This window comes from Pseudophryne corroboree, chromosome 6 (genome assembly GCF_028390025.1).
Source record: "Pseudophryne corroboree isolate aPseCor3 chromosome 6, aPseCor3.hap2, whole genome shotgun sequence".
NCBI classification, from domain to species: Eukaryota; Metazoa; Chordata; class Amphibia; order Anura; family Myobatrachidae; genus Pseudophryne; species Pseudophryne corroboree.
In genome coordinates, this window is record NC_086449.1 from 107,453,716 (window position 1) to 107,473,502 (window position 19,787).

Below are 19,787 nucleotides of genomic sequence, written 5' to 3' on the forward strand. Positions count from 1 at the left end.
TGGTGTTTGGGCATTTCTGAAAACTGTGGTAAGAAATAGGTGCACAATATTAGGAAAACCTCCAAGTCATTCAGAAATTTCAGATCTGGAACAAGCACAGTATTTGTGAAGATCCTTGTATTCTACATGTTCATTTATATTAAGGATTGAAGAGCTGCCAATGCTAAACAGATGATGAATTTGCCTTAAGTCTTCAAATTCAGCACACGCCATATGGCGCTAGGAAAGTAGGCCACGGTCACATAACTAGGGATGCCCGGATGACATGTGCAGGGACGTGGCATATGTGATACTGCTGGCCTGGCATTGGAATCTGATAAATATATTCACAGCTCAGTGCAACTTCCCACCCAAGTACAGTGTTAGGAATCATTGGGGCTCCTGTATATGTGCAGATCTGGTTACCCAAGTCCGTGTAAAGCGGATTCCATGATTCTCTCATACCAGCAAATACCAGGAAAGAGAGAATAAGCCCAGCGAATAGTAAGAGTGGCACCAGTAGAATAAATGTTGTCCTGTAGGTATACGGTCACCTCCACAGTGGTGAAAGTAAGGGGGTACAATGCCCTATTCTGAAATTATTAGCCAGTATGCTGTACTACCGACCACCTTACAGCCACCACGGCACCGCCATCTGCTACAAGCCCGCAATGCTGTGCGAGTCTCTCACAGCGATTGGCAGCAGCACCTCCTTATTTTGCCTGGTTACTGCCAGGAGAACAACACTGACGCCATAACCTCACGCTCCTGGCAGGAAGACGAGCCACCAGCCGCGCAATTCCAGCAGTGACCCTGCCTGCTTGCCGACCGAGGTCAAAAGAAATAGGTATGTTAGATGGGGCGGCTCTTCAAGTAACACAGTAGGCTGGAGAGATACGGGGCAGGAGGTTGGAGAGGCAGGGGTCAGAAAGCTAGAGGGGACATAGGGCAGGATGTGACAGGTCTGGTTGAACATCTGTTGTATGATGAGGACATTGGTTATATTCTTACACTATCAGGCATCTTCCAGACCATGTGATTTCTAACAAAAATAGTTATATCCGACTGAAGATACTGTCTGCCCAGAGAGGATCAATTTCTATAGCTATACCCCACTGCATAGAAACCACCCTGGGCTCTACTTGGTATAGAACCGGCCATGGCCACCGAGCAACTCCTATCTTTGCCTGGCTGCAGCCAGGGCTGCCGGGAGCGCAACATGGACATCACAACATCACGGCACACTCGCTGCCCTGGTACGAAGAGGAGCCGAGAAAAAGTGTTCACTGAGCTGCAAAACAAATGACGTGGAAGAGCGATTACACAGATGACATCTTTTGTGTTGCAGCTGGGCGATCTGCTCTCCCTCTAACATTCCATGTACTACTGTATGTACAATACTATTTGGCACATGTTCCCTGAAAACAGCCTGTTGTGAATGTTTTAAGGACAGAATGCAGTTTGTAAATAGGCCCCAGGAAGCAGATAATCAATTAGATTTATTAACATTCATCTACATAAAGCAACCATTCACCGATGGCAGACACAGTCAGTTCTCCATTGCCCATCCTAGGAATTTGTGATGATGTCATGTGACGGCCAATGAAACACCTAGGCGACTTATTGCCACCTTGCACACCCTGACTTATTCAGCCTCCTCCATAGTGTGATTATCACACCAGCAGCACTGTACCATGAAGTGAGAAGACATGGGACAGCTGTAAGACACCACAGAGAGTCAGGTAAATATCAGTGGGAGAAAGACTGCCCCCCTACCATTCCCACTCAATGTCAGAGGCAGAAGGACCCTAGGATAAAACGCTATATACAATATTCCCAGAAAAGCACTTCCAGCCAAGTTTATTGCAAACAAACTACTCCTGTATGTACATGGACAGTATACTCCAGACAAAACTGTACCAAGAGTGCAGTGCGAGACTGCTGGGAAACACAACCTAGAAAGTTACAGAAGCTGATTGGTTGGTACTTTATCTCTCTCCAAGCCTGGATAAGACTCCCCCAATACTCTTTATGCTGCTTACCATATTTTCTGTGTGAAGACCCAAACCCTCTCTGCGGTCTCCTTTGTAGCACTGATGTCTATTTGTGGCTCTCTGTAATTGCAAGGGGAATGCGTCATAACGTAGCTCCCATTCTTCCTGCAGTAATCTGTTCCCATGTATGACATCTACAGTCACACGGACTTCTCTGGCCGCAGGTATTGCAGAAACTGGAGGCAATTTCTGCTCTGGCCACTGCTTCTCCATCATGGCTCAACTATTTGTGCCCTCTAGTGGTTGAGGAAGGAAACTACTATTCTGTTGTCTAACAGCACTTTGAAGGGAATACATATGGGAGATTGGCAGACTGGATGTCGGCTGTCACTATACAGACAGCGGCAACCCGGCTGCGAGGCAGCGAGTTCCCTCGCGGGCTCACTGTGCTCACAACACGTGGCACCACAACCCAAGTGGGAATTTGGGGCTGCATCAGGATTGTGACCGCAGCATTTTATTGGCTGTCGAGATTCCGGCGTCGGTATTCTGAACGCCGGGATCCTGACAGCTGGTATATTAACTGCATCTCCTTCGAAGTACCTTTGCTAAATCTGTACCTGGGAGACTTATATCTGCTAATAGACTGCTTTAATTTCCAGAAGTTTTGAAGGACTCCTGTTCTCCCCTCTCCCCGTTCCCCTTGGATCACTTGTTGTCCTAGGTGTGCTTTCCAGCCTAATTGGCTTGCCTTTGTGGTTAATTAAACATAGTTTGGCTTCTTTTCTAGATCATAAGTCGTTTCTATGTTGTTGAACATTCCTAAAGGGCCCCATACACTAGAACAATAATGCCCGATTTCTGACAATTTCGAGTATTCGGGCCGATATATCGGGTGAAATCGTGCATTTTGGAGGTGTTTCCGATCTGATGCGCGTTCCCGTAAGGGTCGGATCGGCTCCCCTAGATCGTTAGTGCTGCACTCGTGATATGCTGGTTCCCGCAGGCATGGCTGGGATCGCATACGATATATCGCATGCAAAATGTACCAAATCGTTTGGAATCGTATGGAGCCAGTCCCGGGAAGTTCCTGGGAGAGTTCAAGGGAAATCGCCTCATACATATCGTTCTAGTGTATGGGGCCCTTAACAGTACAGCAATATTCTCTTGGCACAGTTATTAGGTGAATTGAACTATCCAACTAACTGTCCCTCTTTTGGTTAGACTCTCTTTTATGGGTCCATAGTAAGGTTCTCAACTGATGAGAAACACATTCCTAGACGTGCTAGCCATTCCCACATTGGGGGATGACTTGTTGGCTTAGTGGTTTGGCAGCTACCTGGACTCTGGGAAGCAGAACTGACCATGAAATGAGTCTATTGTTACTTCCAGAGATATCTAACTTGTAGATGTTAGCAAAGGGCTTTGCTCACAGTTGATCGGCCATCATGATCCTACCAGGCTCCGATCACTGGTGTTTTGTGCTCTCAGACCTTATTTTTATGGGGATATTTAACAACCACCACCAACACCAGGACCATGTGTAAAGGTGCAAGAAGCTGCAAAGGGGACACTGGTAAACTGGAATATTTACCCCAGTATACAGAACTCGGTGCAACTGAAATGGGAGCACAAACTTAAGAGTCATTCAGATCTATTGCAATTAAAGTCTTCCGACTCAGCTCTGAGGAACTGCACACATGGGGGAGGGGGTGTTTGCCCAGATGATTTCAGCCATGGTAGGATAGAATGGAAACATTTGGAAAACACATTTCATAATCTGTGATTTAATATCGGAAGGATGGATAAATATAACTCTCCCATATCCAGAAAAAAAGACTCCAGTTTTCTAGTCTTTGTGCAGAGAAGTTTTCACCCAGTCCATTTAAAAAACAAAACAAAAAATAATGAAACATTAATAGTGGAAGGGGCTGTGTGCATCCATTTTTTGGCCACCGCTGCAATAACTATTATTTGCATCCGGGGGAGATTCTAGTGGTAACAGGGCTATATCCCAAGACTGCCCATTCTGGAAATAAATATATATAATTAACTAAGTGGGTAAGTGCTACCTGTTTCCCCATCATCCAGAATCTTTTTACCACATGACAGTCCCCAAACCACTGGTACAGGGATGCCTCCAGTCTAGAACACTTCAGGTACATTGCTGTATTAGTTAAATCAATAAATTGACATCGACAGGTGGGGTATATAGCTGCTATAGAACAGTCTAAAAAAACAAATCTCTAGATAAGAGATAGCAGTTAGTGTGTGAAAAGAATTTTTGAGGGTGCTGAAAAGAGTATTTTCAGTAATACCAGGAAAATGTCTCGGCCGTACAGTAAGCCCTGTAGAATATATGGCTCTCCCTGAGTAGCTAACACATAGACATGTGTAATCCAATGGATCGTTCCAATCTTGTAGTGACAGGCAAGAGAACACCTTACTGGTATAATGTTGGGCTTGTAAGAAGACCGTAGTTTGCCATGTTCAAAAGTTAAAGGGGGCTTTTGTGTGGCGTTAGTGAGGTGTCCAACATGAGAGGTCCAAGTTCGAGACTGGAAGGACGTTAGACCCTTTGTAAATTCAGGGCTTCCCAGCAGAGGGAGAGCCAAAGAGCAGACTTTTAATCAAGTTAGCTATTCCCTACTGACTGATCTGAAAAACTACATGGTGCTGTACTTCAACCTATTACATTTGCCTTTATTCTGTCCAGAACCCAAGAAATCCAGTCTTTGCTCACAAGAGCACAAAATGTTGTTATCCCCAGCTTGGATCAGACTTCAAACAAACTATACTGTAGACCTGGTGCAGTAATAGCCCTATCTTCCTCCTGTACTTCGCATGCATATCATAACCTAAGAGGAGTGGTGGCAACCTAATATCGCCGAGTCCCCAGTTCTGTACTTAGCCCAGAAGAGGATTGTTTTAAACCTTGTAGATTATCAAAACTCCCCTTAGTGACTAAAGTGTATTACATAAGTAACAGGTGGCACTCCATGACAGGGCTAACTGGGACTTGTGGGCATTCAAAAATTGACCACAGGGCGACTAAGCCTATTACAAAGGTGCCAGGACACTAGGCATGAAGATAGGCGATTCCTTAGCAGTCGACATTCACTGGGACATAGACTTCCAGCAATATATTCACTCACCGTTGAGGTAAAGAACCTTTTAATGATCTCCTCTCCGGTCTCTTTCCTCTTCTCATCTGAGGCCACTTCATAATTTGTCTAAAAAGGGGACGTAAACCAGGGTTTTGTAAACACAATGTAATGTATAGTGATAGGGAGCAGAGCAGTACATCAAATACACTGAACAGTTTACAAGTGCCAGCTCCTTATATCGCATAGGTCACAGGTTCTCAAACTCTGCCCTTAGAACCCCACACAGTGCATGTTTTGCAGGTAACCCAGCAGGTGCACAGGTGTATTAATTACTCACTGACACATTTTAAAAAGTCCACAGGTGGAGCTAATTATTTCACTTATGATTCTGTGAGGAGACCTGCAAAACATGCACTGTGTGGGGTCCGGAGGACTGAGTTTGAGAACCTATGGCATAGTGTAATAATGTAGAATAACTCAGTATATCCTTACTACTGCGTCCAGGAGGAGGATGCATCTAAAAAGATGGTCCCTCGTTTCACAGAACTGGCGGAAAAGGAGGCGTCCGATTGGCTGCTTCTCGCAGAGACTAGTGTAGTCCCGATCTGTGGGAAGATCCAATTAGAGGAAAAGAAAAGTAGAACATTATTAGAGAAGGATTACTTTAGAGGGGTTCTCCAAACAAAACACCTAACTACAATTACTATTACATGTAACTTTCTTCCCATAACCTAGAAAAAGCAGTGGCTTCCGGCTGCTAATGTGGATGAAAATATAATGCTGGAACTTGCCACAGGTAGTTTGACATTTACTTGGTTACTATGAGGGTACGTATCAATGCAGACAGAGCAGAGAAGCTGCAGGGGCAGGGAGCAGGAAGGCAGATATAGCTTAGCTCATTGCTCACTTGCTGAGGCAGACACTCATTGTATATAGGCAGTGTGTTGCCATCCTATACACCAGTGATTCCCAAACTCTGTCCTCAAGGCACCGTAATAGAACGGGTACGAATTAATTCACCTGTGTCCAAGCATGGGTATGCTTAAATGTGGACCTTTGTGGTGCCATGAGGACCAAGTTTGGGAACCTCTGTAATACACTCTTGGGACTATCTAGATCCCAAGTATGCTCAACACCATATTATTGCTCATGTTCATGAAATTCCACTAAAAACATTACCTAGTGTACTAGTGTGTTCTCTATGAAAAATGGGTATCACTAAATTAGTTTTTGACAGTCACAGAACGCCACACATTTCTGGATGGAAAAGCGCAATATTCAAAAGAGCAAGTGTGACACCAACCTAATGGTCACTGCGATTAAACAAGATGGCAACCGATGAACAGAGCTAAACCAATAGCCTAGGGATACGGCCATCTTCTGAGTGGTCAAAAAATACCAGGCCGAGGTGACACAATTATAGCAGCCAGAAGATGACCGGCCGTACTCTGATCTTGGTCCATGTCCATCTGTAATTTCCAATTTCCACCAGTTCCAATATACGATTGGTCCCAGTAAAAGTATGAGGGACTGTGTAATTTTGGGCCCGACAAAGGCGCAGTAAGTAAATAAACCATCTAGTTTACTGTGTTTTGTAGCAGCTTAAGACAATGACCAACTAAGGAAATTGCACAATAAATGTCATCTGGCAGGGGCACAGTTTCATCAATAGACTTAAGACGCACACAAAAGTGTAAGCACAGAAATAGAACCTTAAAGATTTAGCTGTTAAAACATACTTACTACAAGCTATTCTATCTATAGAGCCTGGGCTGTGTGCCAGGACCTTTTGAAACACAGATCGCAACAAGATCAAGAAAAGTCTAATAAGAGCTCAGATTCCTGGCAAAGGGAGGGGAAAATAGGATAATCTCCAAAGATTCGGCTAAAGATTCCCAGGAACAATGTGATGCTCAGTCTCCCAGGAGACAGAAAGCGGGATGACACGAGGGGCTCACTAGCAGATAGTCCGTACTGTCCCATCTGCCTCACAATGGACAGACACTTCTCTCTCATGTATTAGAAGAGAACTATGACCGGAGACTCAGGGGGACATTTACTAAGCAGTGATAAGAGCGGAGAAGTGAGCCTGTGGAGAAGTTGCCCCATCAACCAATCAGCAGCTCTGTATAATTATGTAGTATGCAAATTATAGATGTTACTTCAGTGCCGATTGGTTGCCATGGGCAACTTCTCCACTGGCTCACTTCTCCGCTCTTATCACTGCTTAGTAAATGTCCCCCTTATTAGCTTATTGCACCTAAAGTCCATGGACAGATCTATGGCTGTATTGGGCTCTAAGCAACATGACAGACATTATTGCAGTAGAATGAGGCATGAGAGGAGCCGCACAGTAAGGTTAATGTAGACATTTGGGTCTGGATGTAGTTATGTGACCAGCGGTTAGGAGATCGCCAGTCACATGACCTCCCCCTACATCCCGCACCCTCACTATCCCAACGGGCAGCATGTTGACCGTCAGGGACTATTCCCACTCGTGGGTGTCCACGACACCCATAAAGTGAGAATAGAACCTGTAACCGAGCCCGCAAGGGGCTTGTTGCACTTGCCCCCCCTGGCATTCCGCTGCCGGGACGCCGGCGTCGTTATGCTGACCGCCGGTTATGCAATACACACCCATTTTGGTCATGGAGAAAGTTTATTAGAATCACGCTTGCTGGGACACCATGAATAATAAAGACAGAAAAGAAAACTATTTGCTGGGGCACTCTTTGGGTTTAAAAATATTTTACATGTTATTGATATACATTAAAAGTAAAAACCATGCCTTTTTCTTAGTTTACACATCAAAATGACAAACGCTTTTATACAAAGAAGAAAACATTTGCCACTGTGTTCTGAAATGCTGTATGACAGAATTATTTGTTTGTATGATAAATCACAGGACAGGGATAGAACAATGTCATTAGTTCCATAGTGCACTACATCTCAGTGAATACAGTAGTTGTCTTAAATTTCTGTTCAGGTTAATAAATTGGTAAAAACGATTCAGCCAGTGATGTTTAGGATTTCATATTTGGTAAAATTACCATGTAATCATATAGTGGTCATGGCTGTATTTGTTGAAGATATATACAGATATTCAAAGAATTAACAAGACATAATGAATGCTTGTATACAGGCGAAAATATACGTAGACAATACACTATCACCTGGTTTGCCTGGAAAATCAGTGTATGTGTTATTACTCCGTAATCTGCAGGTTTTCCAGGATGTTATTGAAGCACTGACAAAAAACAATAAGTCTGTGTATTCTTAATCTGATAAGTGTTGCAAATATTGTCACTATATTATATTAGCCGAGAAAAAGTCTCGTATGGCCTACTAGCCTTTGCTTCTACTGCCCTCCTGTGTGCAATGCCATAGGTTCATAATGGAGGTGGCATGCTACTGGGTAGAAACGTTTTATTTTACAGGCATGTCTCAAACACTGCTCCCTCTCTGTACCACCCTATTTTAGATCGCCAATACAAAAAGAAAAAAAAGAAAAAACAACATTCTTCCTTTTCCAGGTCACCCCCTTCAATGACATCAGTTGTGGCCAGTATTTTTAGACGCAGAGGGCAAGCAGGATCATTTCTCTGTATATGCCATGTACCATGAGTACTCACCAATCTGCCTCCGCAGCTCTTCGCACTGGCTGATGTGAGGAAATTTTAGGATTTCTTTCCATTTTTTACTCCTCCCTTTCCGTTTGCCACCTCCACCTGAAAACCAGGGACAAAAAAAAAAAAAAAAAAAAAAATTGTTTAAAAAAAATATACAAACTTCATCATTACCATTACCAGCATACAGCACTCTAACTGCAATGAAACTACAAGTCTTAGCAAGCCAACACAGCTTGGCAGCCAACTTTCTGGATGATTCCATATCACCGGTGTGGAATATCATTGGGGTGGAGTTGTTCTTACTTCCCTCATATGCCTTTCCTTCTCTTACTAAAACCATCTTCTACTCCATTCAAAGAAACCAAATCCCTCGGTTTTCTGCCACCCTGATACCTATTTCAGTGTCATCTGCTTATGCAACAATGTTTATATACCCTGTACTACATTGTCCTGATCTGTAAGTCACTGTTATCTTATTTTGCGTATATGTACTCTGTAATACCCCTTTCAGGCCACCAGCAATAACCTGCGCTATTGCTCGTGAACCCGGGTTGCTGTGTGGTCTGAAAGGGTCCAGTTGAAATAATCCAGGTTGTGCGACCCGGTGTTTCAACTGGGGTCGTGACCAGGGTTGAACACGTGTTCAACTCAGGTCGTGGTGTGAACAGGTAAGCTGGGTCGATGTGGCCCAGCACCCGTTCACACTATAGGAAGAGGCGGCGCTTGGAGATTCTCATCTCCAAGTGCCATCTCTGGGACGTATCACCAATGACGTTAACCAAAACCCGGCATATTGCTGGGTTGTGCCGCCGGTCTGAAAGGGGTCTCAAGCGAGAATCACCTAGAAAGGAGCCGTGTAAAAGTCCCAGGTGCGACCCGCTTTATGTGGTCTGAAAGGGGTATAATTGGGTGCTGCGTATCACTTGTTGCGCTATATAAAGGATGATAATTTAGCGGTGTGACCAATGCTACACATTTGTTCAGATAATTACTGTACAGACTATGCACAAAGTATAATGCTACAATGAGTATAGAACAGAATACAAGCCTCAGTGTACTCGTGTGTCAGTAACAATGAATCAGAGTCCTAGAACCACAGCTGTAGCCATCAGCTTCCGTCTTCCTGGCATAGTTATACTAACTCGTAATATTCACTGTGGAATTGGATAAAATGTAAGACATTGCAATGACCGTCCAACTCGCTGCACAATCTGCAGGTGCCGCTAGCTTACATCTTCTCAGCATCCTTATACCAAAGTGCTGTCATTCGTCAAGGGAAGTGTAGAACCAATTAGTCCAACTGCACTAGCGATTGTGGAAATTTGGCACTTGTGCACACAGACTTCAAATATGAATTATGTTAATACAGGTACACCTCTAGATCCATGTGTCTTAGGATGAGAATTTACACAGGTTCCCCAACTGGAGGCCACAGGCAGAACCAAACCTCTCAGGGTATATTTATATATGGACTATGATAAATATGAGTAATACAGTCATACAGCGCATGTAGTAAATGTCTTTGTTCAGCTATGTATGCATCCCATAACTTGCAGGACTTCAAGGCAAATTTTTCCTTGGGGTGGAGCTGCAAACACCACTGCAGTATACACACAAATACTCACAATAACATGCTATATCCACACAAACTGTTACATGTTGCAAATCTTGAGTAGTTCATAGACAGCTCCCTGATCCCTGGAGATGCAACCTGAAGGACTATACTACAGGGAGAACGCTAGAGGGACTAAGGGACGGCAGAATCAATTTAAGATGTAGATAAAACAGCAGTAAACACTACGGATAACTGATGTAATTAGTGATCAACTCCCAAACATATCCCTGTACACATGAACAGAAGGACTACGGAGACTTCCAACTTGTAATTAACTCACTACTAAGCTCTTGCAATATGTTTGTAATACTACAAACAGTAATAGCTTTATTATCCCAGACGTAGTAATGGGTTGGGTACGGGATCCCAGCGGATTACTGTAATTTTGTTAATTTTTAAAACCAGCTTTGGGAGATTCACTGATCTTTACGACTTTAGATCTGAATCAGGGATCACTTGAAAGTTTGTTTAAGACAGTTCATTTCTGAATTACTGCTATAATGCTGCTCTCCTCTTACCATAGGAACACCCCTTAGCGATGCTAAGAGACGTAACTTTGCCCCACGAAAAATAAAATCATGTAGTGTGACCAGTGGATCCCAATAACGTCCTGTAAAAGGGATTTAATAGCAACAAATGACCAAAGTGAGGTATGAGGCAGTTATACTGTACATCAGGGGCGGGGAACGTCCGGCCCGCGGGCCGTATAAGGCCCGCATAGCCTCTTTGCCTGGCCAGAGTACCGCAGGAGAGGAGGGAGGCGACATCCAATGGAGGAGGACGCGAGGCAACCTGGCAACCGTGGGTGAGACTGGGAGGGTTGTGGCACTGAGGAAGGTTCGGACTCCGGCTCTGTGCTGCTATTGGCAGCTGGTGTTTGGTGCTCAGCAGTGAGCGCTCGTTTCCAGCTCCCGCTCCTTTCCTATATCTTTCTGTACACCTACTCCGCTGATGCCTGGCTTGTGTGTCACAGCGTTTCGATCTCCGCGGCATTTTGCGCTGTTGTTTGCAGCTGCTTCTCAGTGGTTTGCCTGCTTCCAACCACCGGCTCTGCAACAGGTGGGTGCTAATCCCACACACACACATTAATTATCCCAGATGCAGCAAAAGATAGCATGTAGACATATAGCAGCTAATGTCTCCCTTTGGTATATTTCTCTCTCTCTCTATATATATATATATATATATATATATATATATATATATATATATATATATATATATATAAAATAAGAATTTACTTACCGATAATTCTATTTCTCGTAGTCCGTAGTGGATGCTGGGGACTCCGTAAGGACCATGGGGAATAGCGGCTCCGCAGGAGACAGGGCACAAAAGTAAAGCTTTAGAACTACCTGGTGTGCACTGGCTCCTCCCCCTATGACCCTCCTCCAAGCCTCAGTTAGGATACTGTGCCCGGACGAGCGTACACAATAAGGAAGGATTTTGAATCCCGGGTAAGACTCATACCAGCCACACCAATCACACCATATAACTTGTGATCTAAACCCAGTTAACAGCATGATAACAGAGGAGCCTCTAGAAAAGATGGCTCACTACAGCAATAACCCGATTTTTTGGTAACAATAACTATGTACCAGTATTGCAGACAATCCGCACTTGGGATGGGCGCCCAGCATCCACTACGGACTACGAGAAATAGAATTATCGGTAAGTAAATTCTTATTTTCTCTAACGTCCTAAGTGGATGCTGGGGACTCCGTAAGGACCATGGGGATTATACCAAAGCTCCCAAACGGGCGGGAGAGTGCGGATGACTCTGCAGCACCAAATGAGAGAACTCCAGGTCCTCCTCAGCCAGGGTATCAAATTTGTAGAATTTTACAAACGTATTTGCTCCTGACCAAGTAGCTGCTCTGCAAAGTTGTAAAGCCGAGACCCCTCGGGCAGCCGCCCAAGATGAGCCCACCTTCCTTGTGGAATGGGCTTTTACAGATTTTGGCTGTGGCAGGCCTGCCACAGAATGTGCAAGCTGAATTGTACTACAAATCCAACGAGCAATAGTCTGCTTAGAAGCAGGAGCACCCAGCTTGTTGGGTGCATACAGAATAAACAACGAGTCAGATTTTCTGACTCCAGCCGTCCTGGAAACCTATATTTCCAGGGCTCTGACAACGTCTAGCAACTTGGAGTCCTCCAAGTCCCTAGTAGCCGCAGGCACCACAATAGGTTGATTCAGGTGAAACGCTGAAAACCACCTTAGGGAGAAACTGAGGACAAGTCCTCAATTCCCCCTGTCCGAATGGAAAATCAGATGAGGGCTTTTACAGGATAAAGCCGCCAATTCTGACACGCACCTGGCCCAGGCCAGGGCCAACAGCATGACCACTTTCCATGTGAGATATTTTAACTCCACATATTTAAGTGGTTCAAACCAATGTGACTTTTGGAACCCAAAAACTACATTTAGATCCCAAGGTGCCACTGGAGGCACAAAAGGAGGCTGTATATACAGTACCCCTTTCAGAAACGTCTGAACTTCAGGGACTGAAGCTAGTTCTTTTTGGAAGAAAATTGACAGGGCCGAAATTTGAACCTTAATGGACCCCCATTTCAGGCCCATAGACACTCCTGTTTGCAGGAAATGTAGGAATCGACCTGGTTGAAAATTCCTCCGTCGGGGCCTTACTGTCCTCGCACCACGCAACATATTTTCGCCAAATGCGGTGATAATGTTTTGCGGTTATATCTTTCCTGGCTTTGATCAGGATAGGGATGACTTCATCCGGAATGCCTTTTTCCTTCAGGATCCGGCGTTCAACCGCCCTGCCGTTAAACGCAGCCGCGGTAAGTCTTGGAACAGACAGGGTCCTTGCTGGAGCAGGTCCCTTCTTAGAGGTAGAGGCCACAGATCCTCCGTGAGCATCTCTTGAAGTTCCGGTTACCAAGTCCTTCTTGGCCAATCCGGAGCCACGAATATAGTGCTTACTCCTCTCCATCTTATAATTCTCAGTACCTTGGTTATGAGAGGCAGAGGAGGGAACACATACACTGACTGGTACACCCACTGTGTTACCAGAGCGTCTACAGCTATTGCCTGAGGGTCCCTTGACCTGGCGCAATACTTGTCGAGTTTTATAAACATGTGGAAGACTTCTGAGTGAAGTCCCCACTCTCCCGGGTGGAGGTCGTGTCTGCTGAGGAAGTCTGCTTCCCAGTTGTCCACTCCCGGAATGAATACTGCTGACAGTGCTATCACATGATTTTCCGCCCAGCGAAGAATCCTTGCAGCTTCTGCCATTGCCCTTCTGCTTCTTGTGTCACCCTGTCTGTTTACGTGGGTGACTGCCGTGATGTTGTCCGAATGGATCAACTCCGGGTGACCTTGAAGCAGAGGTCTTGCTGAGCTTAGAGCATTGTAAATGGCCCTTAGCTTCAGGATATTTATGTGAAGTGATGTCTCCAGGCTTGACCATAAGCTCTGGAAATTCCTTCCCTGTGTGACTGCTCCCCAGCCTCGCAGGCTGGCATCCGTGGTCACCAGGACCCAGTCCTGAATGTGCGGCCCTCTAGAAGATGAGCACTCTGCAACCACCACAGGAGAGACACCCTTGTGCTTGGTGACAGTGTAATCCGCTGATGCATCTGAAGATGCGACCCATACCATTTGTCCAGCAGGTCCCACTGGAAAGTTCTTGCGTGGAATCTGCCGCATGGGATTGCTTCATAGGAAGCCACCATTTTTCCCAGAACCATTTCATTGATGTACTGAGACTTGGCTCGGTTATAGGAGGTTCCCGACTAGCTCGGATAACTCCCTGACTTTCTCCTCCGGGAGAAACACCTTTTTCTGAACTGTGTCCAGGATCATCCCTAAGAACAGAAGACGAGTCGTCGGAATCAGCTGCGATTTTGGAATATTGAGAATCCAATCGTGCTGCCGCAACACTACCTGAGATAGTGCTACACCGACCTCCAACTGTTCCCTGGATCTTACCCTTATCAGGGAATCGTCCAAGTAAGGGATAACTAAAATTCCCTTCCTTCGAAGGAGTATCATCATTTCGGCCATTACCTTGGTAAAGACCCGGGGTGCCGTGGACCATCCATACGGCAGCGTCTGAACTGATAGTGACAGTTCTGTACCATAAACCTGAGGTACCCTTGGTGAGAAGGGTAAATTGGGACATGAAGGTAAGCATCCTTGATGTCCCGAGACATCATGTAGTCCCCTTCTTCCAGGTTCGCAATCACTGCTCTGAGTGACTCAATCTTGAATTTGAACCTCTGTATGTAAGTGTTCAAAGATTTTAGATTTAGAATTGGTCTCACCGAGCCGTCCGGCTTCGGTACCACAACAGTGTGGAATAATACCCCGTTCCCTGTTGCAGGAGGGGTACCTTGATTATCACCTGCTGGGAATACAGCTTGTGAATGACTTCCAAAACTGTCTCCCTGTCAGAAGGAGACATCGGTAAAGCCGACTTTAGGAAACGGCGAGGGAGAGACGTCTCGAATTCCAATTTGTACCCCTGAGATATCACCTGAAGGATCCAGGGGTCTACTTGCGAGTGAGCCCACTGCGCGCTGAAATTCATTGAGACGGGGCCCCACCGTGCCTGATTCTGCTTGTAAAGCCCCAGCGTCATACTGAGGGCTTGGCAGAGGCGGGAGAGGGTTTCTGTTCCCGGGAACTGGCTGATTTCTGCAGCCTTTTTCCTCTCCCTCTGTTACGGGGCAGAAATGAGGAACCTTTCGCCCGCTTGCCCACGAAAAGACTGCGCCTGATAATACGGCGTCTTCTCATGTTGAGAGGCGACCTGGGGTACAAACGTGGATTTCCCAGCTGTTGCCGTGGCCACCAGGTCTGAAAGACCGACCCCAAATAACTCCTCCCCTTAATAAGGCAATACTTCCAAATGCCGTTTGGAATCCGCATCACCTGACCACTGTCGTGTCCATAACCCTCTACTGGTAGAAATGGACAACGCACTTAGACTTGATGCCAGTCGGCAAATATTCCGCTGTGCATCACGCATATATAGAAATGCATCTTTCAAATGCTCTATAGGCAATAATATACTGTCCCTATCTAGGGTATCAATATTTTCAGTCAGGGAATCCGACCACGCCAATCCAGCACTGCACATCCAGGCTGAGGCGATTAGTGGTCGCAGTATAACACCAGTATGTGTGTAAATACATTTTAGGATACCCTCCTGCTTTTTATCAGCAGGATCCTTAAGGGCGGCCATCTCAGGAGAGGGTAGAGCCCTTGTTCTTACAAGCGTGTGAGCGCTTTATCCACCCTAGGGGGTGTTTCCCAACGCACCCTAACCTCTGGCGGGAAAGGATATAATGCCAATAACATTTTAGAAATTATCAGTTGTTATCGGGGGAAACCCACGCATCATCACACACCTCATTTAATTTCTCAGATTCAGGAAAACTACAGGTAGTTTTTCCTCACCGAACATAATACCCCTTTTTGGTGGTACTCGTATTATCAGAAATGTGTGTAACATTTTTCATTGCCTCAATCATGTAACGTGTGGCCCTACTGGAAGTCACATTTGTCTCTTCACCATCGACACTGGAGTCAGTATCCGTGTCGGCGTCTATATCTGCCATCTGAGGTAACGGGCGCTTTAGAGCCCCTGACGGCCTATGAGACGTCTGGACAGGCACAAGCTGAGTAGCCGGCTGTCTCATGTCAACCACTGTCTTTTATACAGAGCTGACACTGTCACGTAATTCCTTCCAACAGTTCATCCACTCAGGTGTCGACCCCCTAGGGGGTGACATCACTATTACAGGCAATCTGCTCCGTCTCCACATCATTTTTCTCCTCATACATGTCGACACAAACGTACCGACACACAGCACACACACAGGGAATGCTCTGATAGAGGACAGGACCCCACTAGCCCTTTGGGGAGACAGAGGGAGAGTTTGCCAGCACACACCAGAGCGCTATATATATACAGGGATAACCTTATATAAGTGTTTTTCCCCTTATAGCTGCTGTATTGTTAATACTGCGCCTAATTAGTGCCCCCCTCTCTTTTTTAACCCTTTCTGTAGTGTAGTGACTGCAGGGGAGAGCCAGGGGAGCTTCCCTCCAACTGAGCTGTGAGGGAAAATGGCGCCAGTGTGCTGAGGAGATAGGCTCCGCCCCTTTTTCGCGGACTTTTCTCCTGCTTTTTTATGGATTCTGGCAGTGGTTAAAATTCATCCATATAGCCCTGGGGGCTATATGTGATGTATTTTCGCCAGCCAAGGTGTTTTTATTGCTGCTCAGGGCGCCCCCCCCTAGCGCCCTGCACCCTCAGTGACCGAAGTGTGAAGTGTGCTGAGGAGCAATGGCGCACAGCTGCAGTGCTGTGCGCTACCTTGGTGAAGACAGGACGTCTTCTGCCGCCGATTTTCCGGACCTCTTCTGTCTCTGTAAGGGGGCCGGCGGCGCGGCTCTGGGACCCATCCATGGCTGGGCCTGTGATCGTCCCTCTGGAGCTAATGTCCAGTAGCCTAAGAAGCCCAATCCACTCTGCACGCAGGTGAGTTCGCTTCTTCTCCCCTTAGTCCCTCGATGTAGTGAGCCTGTTGTCAGCAGGTCTCACTGAAAATAAAAAACCTAAAACTAAACTTTTCACTAAGCAGCTCAGGAGAGCCACCTAGTGTGCACCCTTCTCGTTCGGGCACAAAAATCTAACTGAGGCTTGGAGGAGCCAGTGCACACCAGGTAGTTCTAAAGCTTTACTTTTGTGCTCCTGCGGAGCCGCTATTCCCCATGGTCCTTACGGAGTCCCCAGCATCCACTTAGGACGTTAGAGAAATTAGATAGATAGATATATATATATATATCTATATACACACACAGATTTCTGGCCCCTCTTACTGTATTTTCTCTTTTTACCAGTGTATGCACTATATACACACACACGCTTACTATATAGAGATATATATATATATTTATATATACACACGTGTGTGTGTGTGTAATATACATACAAATATATATACATATTATATATATATATATATATATATATATATATATATATATATTCTACTCATCAGGAGGGCCACTGCCTTGAACTTCTATTCACCATACTATGCTCCGTTTCTGAACTCACTAACACTCCTTTCCCCCTCTCAGATCACAACCTTATCACCTGCATGCTCTCCTCCGTTAATTCAAACTCTCTGTTGCTGAAGTCCTCCAATCCTCCTCAAACCCGCAGAAATATTAACACAATTAATCTTCAAGAACTTTCCACCTCACTCCAACAACTGCTTTAAACTATTTGTCCATTCACCTCTCCTGAGATGGCTGTATCGGGTTCACTACGGGTGGCCGGCGGTCGGGCTCCCGGCGACCAGCATCCCGGCGCCGGGAGCCCGACCGCCGGCTTACCGACAGCTTGGCGAGCGCAATTGAGCCCCTTGCGGGCTCGCTGCGCTCGCCACGCTACGGGCACGGTGGCGCGCTACGCGCGCCACACTATTTTATTCTCCCTCTATGGGGGTCGTGGACCCCCACGAGGGAAAATAATTGTCGGTATGCCGGCTGTCGGGCTCCCGGCGCCGGTATACTGAGCGCCGGGAGCCCGACCGCCGGCAAACAGAAGACCACCCGGCTGTATCACACCTGAACAAGACTCTAGAACTAGCCCTTGATGAAGTGGCTCCAGCTACCCATTACACTCCACGTAGGCCTAGATGTTAACCATGGCACTCTAAATTAACAAGACATCTACAAAACTCACACGTAAACTTGAATGTCAGTGGCGTAAAGCTCGTATTTCAAGTGACTTCCTCACGTATAAGACTGTCTACCACTCTTACAGAAATGCCCTGGACACTGCCAAACAAACATATTTCCAAACTCTTATCTCTGCTCAAGCCTCTAACCCCAAACAACTCTTTAATACATTTAAATCACTTCTGAATCCTCCCTCACCTACCCCACCAGCCACTATCAAGGCACAAGATCTTGCTGCCTACTTCAAGGAGAAGATTGATAAGATCTGATATGAAATGGTATGCTTGTCAGCCAGTGACCTGCTCAGTTCTTTACCTGAAACCTCTGGCACTCTCTTCATTTGATCCAACAAATGAATATGAAGTATAATCACTCTTCTCATCCTGCTTCTCTGCTACTTCTCCTCTTGATCCTTTACCCTCACAAATAAGTAAAGCTCTGTCTCCGGTGCTCATCCCAACCTTAACTAACATCTGTAATCTCTCGCTTTCTCTCTACTGGAATTTTTCCTTCACTGTTCAAGCATGCAGTGATTACTCCCATTTTGAAAAAACAAAATTCTGACCCTAACACTCTCTCAAACTACCGCCCCATCTCTCAGCTCCCTTGTCTCTCTAAGCTACTTGAGAGACTTGCCTACACTCGACTCACACTTTTTTTTAACTCACACAACTTATTGGACCCACTTCAGTCAGGCTTCCGTTTGCAACACTCCACAGAGACAGCACTGACTAAAGTGGTTAATGATTTGGTCACTACGAAATCTAAAGGCCATTACTCACTACTTATTCTTCTAGATCTATCTGCTGCCTTTGACACTGTTGACCACTCTCTTCTCATACAGACACTACAATCCCTAGGTCTTAAAGACACAGCCCTTTCTTGGTTCCTATCCTACCTATCTAATCGCTCCTTCAGTATTAGCTTCTCTGAATCTACCTCCTCTTCACTACCTCTTTCAGTTGGAGTACCGCAAGGCTCAGTCTTGGGTCCCCTGCTTTTCTCTATCTATACCTCATCTCTTGGTAAACTGCTCAGCTCTTTTGGATTTCAGTATCATCTGTATGCAGATGATACTCTAATCTACCTATCCTCCCCTGATTTTTCCCTATCTGTACTGGGCCATGTCATTGAATGCCTTTCTGCCATTTCATCTTGGATGTCATCTCGCCATCTCAAACTTAATATTTAAAAAACAGAGTTAATTATATTTCCACCGACCAAAGTAGGTACCAACCTGATATCTCGACAATCAACCCTACCCCACAAGCTCGCTGCCTAGGTGTCATCCTTGACTCTGATCTGTCCTTTGTTCCCCACATTCAATCTGTCTCAAAATTATGTTACATGCATCTAAAAAACATATCCAAATTATGACCATACCTTACACAAGACACTGCTAAAACTCTAATCCATGCTCTCATTATCTCTCGCATTGATTACTACAATAGTCTCCTAACTGGTCTTCCCAAAACGAGACTCTCACCACTACAATCCATTCTGAAGGCAGCTGCGAGGCTAATCTTCCTCGCTAGACGTTCATCGTCTGCAGATCCACTCTGTCAACCCCTCCATTGGTTACCTGTATTCAATATAAAATACTTTTACTAAAATACTTTTACTCCCACACAAGGCCATTAACCAAACTACAGCAACGTACATCACTTCACTTATCTCAAAATATCTCCCAACCCGACCTCTTCACAAGATCTGCGTATCTCATACACACTCATTACT

The 19,787-nt window shown here is 45.5% G+C and overlaps 1 protein-coding gene across 2 annotated transcripts in view; it reads right to left on the reverse strand.

Annotated features, from left to right (window-relative positions):
• LOC134936547 (G protein-coupled receptor kinase 5-like) overlaps positions 1 to 19,787 on the reverse strand; it is a 126,579-nt gene that overhangs the window by 70,002 nt on the left and 36,790 nt on the right. For both annotated transcript variants that reach the window (XM_063931621.1, XM_063931620.1), the window contains exons 2-4: positions 8,713 to 8,808; positions 5,573 to 5,685; positions 5,129 to 5,206 (exon numbers count right to left, since the gene is read on the reverse strand). In XM_063931621.1, coding sequence (XP_063787691.1) covers positions 5,129 to 5,206; positions 5,573 to 5,685; positions 8,713 to 8,808 — 287 coding nt within the window. The remainder of the gene's footprint in view (positions 1 to 5,128; positions 5,207 to 5,572; positions 5,686 to 8,712; positions 8,809 to 19,787) is intronic.